Raw genomic sequence first — 10,589 nt, forward strand, 5'->3', positions numbered from 1 at the left:
GTGTAATCACTAGACAGGAACACATAGTTAAGACCTGTAAATAAAATCAAACTAAGAAAATATTTCGGCTAAAAAGTTAACCTTTTTTTCAAGGTCAAGTAATCACCTTTCAATTTAACAATCTTTTCATTTTACTCTGGTATAGACGCAACTAAGGGCTCAAAGGCAATTAGCTCAAACCCTGACCATACTTCTTGAAGTTGCTTCTCAAGATGTTTAGTGGAAGAGGCAAGTGCCTTTGATTGCCCCTCATTTTAAGGACTGTTTATCAATTCTCGATGGAATTAAGGTCAGATGAATCAATCACCAGCCCACACCTGTTTCCTCCAAAAGTGATGAACAATTGTTTCCAAACAGTTTTTAGTTTCGGTGCTTTTGACTGCTTGAGGTGGAGCACCATTTTGCATGAAAATTACTGCTGAAAGTTAAGGGTGAAGTATTTTTGGGTTTATGGGCTTGTGGTGAACTTCCCCTTCATGGCAGAGAGGGCTATTTTAGACAAAATCTCATCTTGGTAGTGTTGGGAATTTACTTGCTGTTTGGAGGAATGAAAATAGGTCAACCATTGTCCACCTTTTAATATCTCGAGGGTGCTTCATCACGGAGCAGACAAGACTTTTCCGAATTTGGAGCCCAAAGGTGGTTGTACATTGAGTTTAGAGGAACGAATAATTCTCCCCACATTTTTCAGTGCCAATCTTCTGAAGTCAAGGAAATTTTATCTTGACGAATGTTTACTTGGCATGTATTATTCTTTCAGTAAGGAGAGCTTTGTTTGATGCTGATAGAGATGGGCGCCCACCAAGTGATGCTTCAGAAGGACCCTTTCGGGCTCTATGCCCACTGATGATCCCATTTTGATTAGCCTGGTTGACAGTTTTCAGGGGCTTTGTAAACTCCTTTCCAAGTTCAGGTTTAGCACATATTTGGTCACTCCAGTCACACACATTGGGATGACTGGATAGAGGTTTTGTCTTGAAGGCTTTTATCACCCCAGTGGTAAGCCCACAAAGTTTAACACTTTGCAATGAGATCCTATGAATAAGATCCCATTCCAGCCTCAATCATAGCAACCAAACGTCCTCTGAGGGCGTGGTTTGTGCTAGACGGCATTTCATTTTTTCCAGAGAAGTGACACTGGGCAATTTACACACCTTGGCCAAAACAGTTACTGTTATTGTACCATTGTGTCAGTTGGAATTTCCCTCTTCAATGTAGATAATATCTAGCACTTGCTTTTGGTTACCCAAAATATCTACATAATATTCTTGGAAGCAACACACATGAAGCGAGGAATATAAAATGCCTCTAGACGTCATTGGTACAAGAACTTTTCGCTGTACACTTCAAAATGCTCCATTTATGTCATGATGGAAAAGCAGTATTCGGCATTGTCAAGTCAGTAAACCTTCTTTGTTAGAAGCATATGACTTAAGTTGTGGAAATCTGGAAGCTTTGGACATTTGATGCCTCATACTCAAGCCAAAGAGAGATTTTTAATTTGCTTGAAATTGAACTGAATCAGGATTTTTGATTGAGAAGATGTAAAAAATAAAGTAGCAAATGCTACAAGATTTGAAACCAAGAACTCCCTCAAAATAGTCAAGAGCAACCACAATTGTCAAACCTGACTTTCATTGTTCATAATATGTTGAATGGAAATAGGAAAAATGTTGAGCCATAAATTTCCTCAGTTGTCATGATATAAACTAAAAATGAAAAGGCCAGGAAGCTGAAAAAGGAACGAGTAACGAGCATTTTTCTGATTTGGGGTTGTTATAATTACATCATTTTAAATAGTTATGTAGTTACACTTCCTCTTTGAAAGAAGGAACGAATTCAAGTATTTTGTTATTTTAATTTGGTTACTAATGCCCTGTTAAAAGAGTAATTAGTCCATGGCATCTGAAATTTAGACCAGACCATTGGGAGGGTACATATTTTAAGAAGTTGGGACAATGGCTTAAGTAAAACTTGCAACAGCCAATTGGAGATTATGTGAAAGGGTTAAAATAATATGATAACACTGTTTTAACCCAATAGAAAAATTAATCCTAAAAAAGGTGTCGGACAGAGTCTCAATTTTCACATCTACTTTCGAAATTTCTTGGTGATAACCCCAAGCTGGATTCTTGGACCCGGTCGTCTCCTCTCGTCTCGTCTCACGAGTCTCACCAACAAAAAAGCTTATCAGGTATTGAGAGAAATGCGCATATCCATGTCAACAATTCTTCCTTACAAAAACCATAAGAAGTTATTTTGACGTGATTGATTTATTCAAGTCTGGCTCAAATTTGTCGCGCATATGGCTATTAGTTAACAAGATTTGCTTGGATATTTCTGTTGGAATTCAAAAAGGCTTTGAACCACTGTGGCAGTCGTCGCAATGGCGAGACGAGAGGGAATAAGCTGATCAACGAAGAATCCAGCTCCAAATGAGCAAAATATACTATCTGTGAATCAAAAAATTTTCAATTTCTTAACTGCGGGGCCTACTTTTTAATATTCTACCTTTTCTTAAGTAAACTTCATTTCAAAGTTTTACATCTGAAAGCTGAATGAATGTTTTCCAAATCACTAGTGATCCGAGTTTTAATTGCAAATAATAATAATGCCACCATACAAAAACTGAATTGATTTTTTTCCAAGAAATCTAGTCCAATTTCTTAATCCATACTCTTTACCATCAAACTTGATGTATGAGTTGTTCAAACAATAAACAACCTTAATGGCATATTGTCGCAGGTTATTGCATGAAGTTTTCTGGTACCCTATATTCAACTTTAATAATTCATTTGATCAAATCACTTCTATATTTGGTTTTAAAAAGACACTAGCCAATTCCCAAGTAATGAGTCATCAAACGTATCAATAATAAAAAAAGACCTTAGTTTGATGTGGGAATAATCAGTTACATTTTGAGGCTAGCTAATGGTTTCCCAACATGCCACTACTAACGTGATATCATTGAAAAAAATCAACTCTAGTAGGAACTTCTATGATTATTTAATTGATGCTATCAGTAATCCGTAGTTTTTTTGGATTTCTATGTTGCTGAATGCCTCATTCCAAATTGTTAGGATTTCTTGCTTGATAGTTTGTTCAAGATCGAGCTTACAAAGTTGGAAAACAACACTGTTAACGCATTGACGTCAAATGCAGTCTAGGCTTGTTAATTCTCTTCCTTTATAACCACGCAAGAACAAACGTTAGCAGAGGGGTTACTAATGCTGTATTTCCCTTTTTTGCGCGGAGATGTTCTCATTATGAAACAAGCAGTCCCCTATAGCGGATTCTTAGCGCAAATGTCACCCTTAATAGCCAGTAAGGCGCCTGGAACTGGGGTGCAGCAGGATGATGTTTCCAGTCACACTTTAGATGTCATATCATACATATTAAGTGAAAACTTGGTGCAATCCAAGAGTAAAGTAACCCGAGATCAGATTCAAGGGAACAATCTGTAGGAGAACAAATCGAGACGATACCACAAATAGACGTGGTGCGGTTTGTTGATATATACCAAAACAAGTGTTACATGGCTTAAGTAAAGGAAGTTTTGAAAATAGTGACTGCATTAAGATAGGGTGAACTTGAACTCTTTGCTATCTACCGATCACCAAATGCTTCTTCAAAAAGGCATCAAAATCTAAATGAGTTCGTTGACAAAAAGGAGAATCCAACTATTTATTGGTCAGAGAACTGAGCCCGTTTTTTAAAGCCAAGGAATGAATCTTAGATGGAGAAAAGGTTCGTACTATACTACATAAGTTGGATCTTTTCTCGATCTAAGATTCACCCCTTGGCTTTAAAAGAATTGGCTCTGAACTATTCTTCCATAAGTAGGGGGCGGGGGGGCAGATTTTCTTCAAATAGTGAAAAGCAATATTTTCTTGATACCATAATCGCAAATGACATGTCTCAAGTGTTAAAAAACTAAACTTATGGACAAGGAAATCTCCTTGATGCTGTCCTAACTATGTTAGCAACAGGGTTGGAGAGATAGCATGTGACAGTGACAGTCGCGTGAATGATCACTTTCTCCTGGATTTCAACATATGTAGATACTACCAATCATCATTCAAAACGGAGAGAATCATCTCAGATATGGCAAGAGCAGACCTGGTTGGAATGTCGAAGGAGTTAAGTCACATAGACTGGCCAAAAAAAATCCTCTGGAAAGAGGACCTCTGTGATTTGGGAGTACTTCCAGCACACTTTTGATGTATTCACCCATACAAAAGAAAAGTGGTCGATGACTTTGAATAATCAGGAAGAGAGAAACTCTGGGAACATTATAAACACTTAGGTGCTCTAGCCATTTTTCTGAAATAAAAAGAATATGTAGATAAGGTTGACAAAGAGGCCAGAAAACTAAAAAAGAATTTGAGAACTCTCTGATATCAACATGGAACAAGAAGTTCTTCTCATACATTGAGAACGAAAACAAAATGCAGAGATACCATCACAAATGGGAAAACCAAGAAGGAAATTGAGTTGAGAGTGACAATAAAGAATATGAAAATTCAAAATGAATACTTTCATTCTGTATAAAAACTGTCCAAAAGTTAGATCAAGTGACGTCACAGGGAAGCAAGATGACACATTACCAACAACACTTAACTTCATTCAGTATTCTTCCCTCACAGCGTTGTAAGTGAAGCAGTATTGAAAAAGAAGAAAACTTTAGCTCCTCGGCCAGATGGACAGCTTCAAAAATATGATCATGTTCATAGTGAACACATATTGATTGCCATATTGTCTTCAATGAATCGATGGAGTGTGGTGTTATCGTCGACCACCAAGGATTAAAGATATAGCATACCATACCGCGATTCAAAAAAGGAAACGGAACGGACCCATCAAATAAACGACTCATATCGCTGACGTCAGTAATCGGGAAGCTCTTTGAAGGAATTCATCAAGAAGGAAAACTGTGCCAAATCTCGAGGAATCAAATCATCCGTCACAAAGTCAGCACGGTTCAGATCAAACTACTCATGTGTTACCAACCTCATTGAGTACCATATCAAGTGGTAGATCTGCTTGACAGGAGAGACTGCAGATGTGATATTCTTTTATTTGAAAGGGCTTTCGACAAGGTCTCTCATCCAAAGCTTGTAGAAGAAAACTGGGCAGATTTGGGATTGAGGGCAACATCCTCCAGTGGATAAGCAACTGGTTATCTGACAAGAGACAGTGTGAAGGAATCAACGGTCATCACTCAGAGTGGATGCCAATCCACAAGTGGAGCCCCACAAGGAGCTACATTGTACCCATTGCTGTTTTTGGTAGTCATAAATGACCTGCCCTATCGAGCTGAGATTACCATAGGATTTTTTGCTTATGATATCAAACTGTGTCTTTATCTTCCAACCTTGCTGACATTAGATCATTGCAGTACAATCTTGACACGAATCTGTATGATTACCAAAATGCTTTCCTCAGTTGCGAGAAAGACACGAGAACTTAAAGCCATTCTGCAGCGTGAAAAAGGAACGAGTAATGAAGAGGCTTTGTTTTTTTTGGGTCGTTACAATTACAACATTTTAAAATGTGATGGGATTACAATTCCCTTTTCGAAAAAAAGAGAATTACCTATGCTCTGATGAGTGGCAGATGGAGTCTAGTGCCACCAAAGTGCTCTGTCATCCACATGGGGAAACGCAACCGACTACACACTTACGAGTACAGACTAGGAGATGCAACATTACCGAGCGTATAAGAGGAGAGGGACCTCGGTTTAATTGTTGATAAGAGGTTGAAGTTCAGTCAACATTGCAGATCATTGTCAGTAAAGCGCAATATTATTATTGGACAAGTCAAGAGGTCATTTAAGGGAGATGGTGTGGCGTAGTTGGTTAACGTGCGACCGAGCTGTGCTCGGGTGCAACAGGTTCGATCCTAAAATCTCGTCCACCCCCACCGCGCCATATAATGTATCATCCGCCTCAAATGGCGACCCGGAACCCACAATGGGACAAAATCAGAAATAATTACTTTATATCAATTATTTTGTAAAAATTTGATCCAATGAGGACACAATCTTGCAATAAACAAACATAAAAAAACAGAGAGCTGTGACGTCATGATGAAAATATTACAACATGTACATCCTACCCTGTGGGACAGATGTCCATGACAACTCTCAAAAGGACAACTTTGTAGCTCCAAAGGCGACCTTTTTGTCAAAGCGAACTTTTTTACCCTCAAGAGCCAGATTGATTTTGAACAAGCTTCCATATGAGATGCAAAACTCATCTGGCTGAACATCGTTAAAAAGTCTTCAAAAATTATTCATGATTTCTTAAATTTTCATGGCAATGTTTTTTCCATACACTATTTGTGTTTTTGGGACTTCAATTCATTAGAAATCACAGTTTTTTACTATAAACTGCCTCTCTTATTTTTGAAGATTGCGAATAAATATTACAACATACCATTCTGACTTGAATGCGTGAATAATACTTTGGAGCGGTTTTTGATTTGTCATCCAATCTGAAAACCTATGACTTTTTTTCCTTTTCAAACTTGAAATGCTGGGTGCCCCTATTTATCATCTTTATATGATTCATAATGGACTTAATGAAATAGAAACTCTATTGTTAATGAGTCTGAAAAGCTTCAGACATGAAATTAAAGTTGGAACGGCAAACATCGAAGAATCATATTTCTCAAATGCACCTCTATTGACGGACCACACAGCAGCTTAGAGGTCTGGGACAATTTGCGCGAAAATTTTTCTATGTATCCTCCTTGTCCCATTGCTGCTCGTGGCCTTCGACCAATCTGAAATGACTTCGCTTGCGCACATTGCTCTGGATAGATGGCCACTAGGTCTGATCCCACTGCCCCCCAGATACTGATAACCGGTTTCAGGTATTTGAGTAGACCTATTTGGGAGCCAAACCAATAGATTTGACCAAAAATAATTCTAGCTCCTAACCTTGTTCAATTAAAGCCTGAAGTGGAAAATACCCTGCTGGCGGATTGGGAGCTTATTCATACTGTAAACCCGGGATGCAGTGGATGCAAAACTGTTTGGTAATGTTTGATCGGCAGCATCTATCTCTTTATGTCAATCATGCTACACATATCCCTCTTCACCAGTTCTTGCACGTTAAGAGGAATATGTTCGTCTATTTTCAAATTTGGACCTGAAATACGCTCGAACTGGTTGGCATATGACATATGATTTCTAGTACACGGAGTCGGACGACGACCACTCGGCGGTAAAAATACAAGGATGGTTCTCCTTGGAATTGATTATCAAACCTGTTTATTGCTACTGTTTAGACCAACGAGTGGTGCGGTTCGTCTGAAACATCCACGTCTAGAAATCTATGCAATGATTCACATTTGCAAGCTAGGTCTAAAAGAAAAAATCGCCAACCTTCCATTGACGCGGTATTGGGACCAAAAACAAGTGTAGACGAAAACAAAGGCGCACTGTTAGTATTTTCCACTGCTAGTTTTTCATATTATCCAAAATCAACACCGGCTTTGGGTCTAACAATTCAGACGATCCTGTAAACATCAGCCTACATTGCCGTCGAACTTCGTAGATGCTGAATTTATATGCCAAACTTCACGAATCCTGGAGTAAGGATACTGCGCGGTCGTTTATCTGTCGGCGTGTAGACTAAGACATAGCCTCGACAAGGGACACGGCCGAGCCGACTGAGCGTCAGGAAGCTCGATCGCCTAACGGATCGAGACTGCGCGCGTCAGACCAGCCCCACTTAGATGCCACGAATACATCAAGTTGATCTATATGTGGCACAACAGTGCAGAAACCAGAGTATTACTGAACGACTCGGGATGATAAGCAATGTTTATTATTATGATGTGCAGTCAACTGAACAAAGTAAATGAATATAAACCCGTGCTTTCACTGCCTTCAAATCTCGGAACAAAGCATTAAAAAAACGACTATAAGACTAGCATTCTCAGAATGAAAACATTAAAAAAGACAACCATCCATTCTCAACTGCAGCAGGTAAACTCAAAGTGTATTAAATAAATCCGTGTCGAAAAACAGATTGGGTTTTCTTTTTGCCGTGTCAAAGATTGTATAGGCAGGAGCGCTGTGCAACATGAAAGAAGAAAATCCTCAGGCAACCCGATTTTGAATATTGATGTGGAGACATATTATCTTTTAGGGTCTTCAATGACGGGCATTAATCAACACTACCAAAAGAATTCAAATACCGAGTGCTATCAAAATAAAGGGTTTAATTCGTCTTTTTTGCACTTAAACTTGAATGATACTAAACAAATTTGATGTTTAGACAAGCTTGCACGGTTCACCGTTTACCAGAAATATGTCTTAAATCTGACTTGAAAGATGTACCTTTATGAAAAGCATCTTACATAATCCCGAAAGAACATTAGAGGGAAATACAATACCCGGTAAGAGCAGAGGATTTCATGTTTTAGCAGTAGCCCTTGATAATCATCCGCCATGAATTTTGCTTGCAAAGCAAACAGCTAACCATGTTTTGCCTTCTTCATTTTTAATATCTATGTGCCGGGCAGTCACTTTGCCAATTTCATCGCGAGTTCAAAGTATTAGAATGTGTCTACTTTCACTTTTCAAATAGCTTTCAGGGATTTGTAGGAAAGATTTAAAAAATCTGTGCTTCGTCCAAAACTGAAAATGGCCGAAAACGGGAACTTCAGCACCATTTCAAGATCTTCCAAAAAATTACCTATACTTTAACACTTAAAACTAGAGTGTCAGATATCTCAAAAAGTCAATTGTTTGAAACATTTCAGTAGCAAAATGGGAAAGAGCGGAGAAGCCAATGACAAGGGAAAAGGATCGGTTAAAAAGCAGGAGTTGACAAGGGGACAATGTACTCAGATCATCATGACTCGTCCATCAGGTTAAGCCAAATTCAATTACTTTTATAGAACTTTCAGAGCATGATCATCTCGTTTCTCTCAACAGGGTGTGAGCTTCCGTTATTGTTCTTGCAACGTATGCACTGTTTATCGAGAGCCGAGGCAAATTCCCGGTTGGAGAAACACGAATGCCGAACACGAAGCTGAAGCACCACTGAAGGATTAGTCAAGCCCGATTCTTGCGTGAGCCGTCTCCGGGGGCTGGGGAAACGATCTTGCTGAGGCCGCTCCCGTGGCTGGGGAAAACGATCTGCTGAGGCCGCTCCCGTGGCTGGGGAAGCGATTGCCTGAGTCCCCTCCGGTCGGCTGGGCGAATATGCGATCTTGCTGAAGGCTGCTCCGTGGCTTGGGAGAAAACGGTCTGCCGAGGCCGCTCCGGTGGCGGGGAAAGCGATCTGCTGAGGCTGCTCCCGGTGGCTGGGAAAACGGTCTGCCGAGCGTGTGGCTGAGATCGCTGCCTCCCGGTGGCTGGGGAAAACGAATCGCCTGTAGGCCGCTTCCGTGTGGGGAAACGATCTTGCTGAGGCCGCTCCCGGTGGCTGGGGGAAAACGATCTGCTGAGGCCGTCCTCCCGGTGGCTGGGGAAAACGATTGCTAGGCGCTCGCCCCGTGGCGGGGATATACGCGACTCGCTGCACTCGCTCCCGGTGGCTGGGGACGATCTCTGAGGCCGTCTCCCCGGTGGCTGTGGGAAAGCGATCTGCTGAGGCCGCTCCCGTGCTGGGTGAAAAGCGATCTGGCCCCGTTCTGAAATCGTGCTGAGGCTGCGCGGTCTGCGCGAGACGGTTCTTGGGCGTTCGGGTGAGGTAAGCTGCAAAGCATCATTTTGATCTCGGCGCCCCGGTGGCTGGGGAAAACGGATCTGCTGAGGCCGCCTCCCGGTGGCTGGGGAAAACGGCCTCGCTCGAGGCCGCTCCCGGTGGCTTTGGGGAAAGCGATCTGCTGAAGGCCGCTCCCGTTGGCTGAAGAAATGCTAGCTCGAGGCCGTCCCGGTGGCTTTGGGGAAAGCGATCTGGTGAGTCCGCTCCCGTGGCTGGGAAGCCGATCTGCTGAGGCCGCTCCCGGTGGCTGGGGAAAGCGATCTGCTGAGGCCGGCTCCGGATGGCTGGGGGTAAGCGTCTGCTGAGGCTGCTCCGTGTGGCTGGGGAAAGCGATCTGTGAGGCTGCTCACCGTGGCTGGGGAAAACGGTCTGCCGAGGCTCGCTCCCGGTGGCTGGGGGAAAACAGATCTGGCTGAGGCTGTCTCCCGGGGGTGGCTGCGGGAAAACGTCTGCTCGAGGCCGCCTCCCGGTCGGCTGGGGGAAACTACGGTCTGCGAGGCGCTCCCGGTGGCCTGGGGAAACGACTCTGCTGACGGGCCCGCCTCCCCGGTGGCTGCGGGGAAAACGCGATCTGCCTCGCACCCGACACCGCCTCCCGCGTGTGCTGGGGAACATCTGCGTAACAAACAGCGCCCCGGTGCCGGGGAAACGACTGCTCGCCAGGCCGCTCCCTGTTCTGGGACGATCTGTCCGATCCTGCCCCGGTGCTGGGAAAGCGAACTGCTGATGCCGTCTCGCTGGACGGGAGAGCGATCTCGGTGACCCTCGGCGCGCAGTGACTGGGGCACAGCTACGTAGAAGCGGCTCCCGGCCCGCTCGGTGCCCATGGGCGATAAGTTCGCGCCCCCCTCCTCTATCTCGTCT

The 10,589-nt window shown here is 42.7% G+C and overlaps 1 protein-coding gene across 1 annotated transcript; it reads right to left on the reverse strand.

Moving 5' to 3' along the window:
• Positions 1 to 8,918: 8,918 nt before the first annotated feature.
• LOC131879619 (uncharacterized) lies at positions 8,919 to 10,552 on the reverse strand. The gene is made up of 2 exons (XM_059225979.1): positions 10,076 to 10,552; positions 8,919 to 9,677 (listed from the first exon to the last, which is right to left on the reverse strand). The coding sequence occupies exons 1-2, from the start codon at positions 10,550 to 10,552 to the stop codon at positions 8,919 to 8,921; spliced, it is 1,236 nt and encodes a 411-aa protein (XP_059081962.1).
• Positions 10,553 to 10,589: the final 37 nt, after the last annotated feature.

This window comes from Tigriopus californicus, chromosome 4 (genome assembly GCF_007210705.1).
Source record: "Tigriopus californicus strain San Diego chromosome 4, Tcal_SD_v2.1, whole genome shotgun sequence".
In the NCBI taxonomy this organism is placed as follows: Eukaryota; Metazoa; Arthropoda; class Copepoda; order Harpacticoida; family Harpacticidae; genus Tigriopus; species Tigriopus californicus.

What these genes read in the sequence shown, in the direction of transcription:
- LOC131879619 (XM_059225979.1), bottom strand. Translation starts at nt 10,552, where the DNA reads ATGGGCACCGAGCGGGCCGGGAGCCGCTTCTACGTAGCTGTGCCCCAG. An exon ending in GACCGTTTTCCCCAGCCACG is followed by an intron (nt 9,678 to 10,075) that starts GTGAGCAGCCTC and finishes CGTCTCGCGCAG; the next exon opens with ACCGCGCAGCCTCAGCACGA.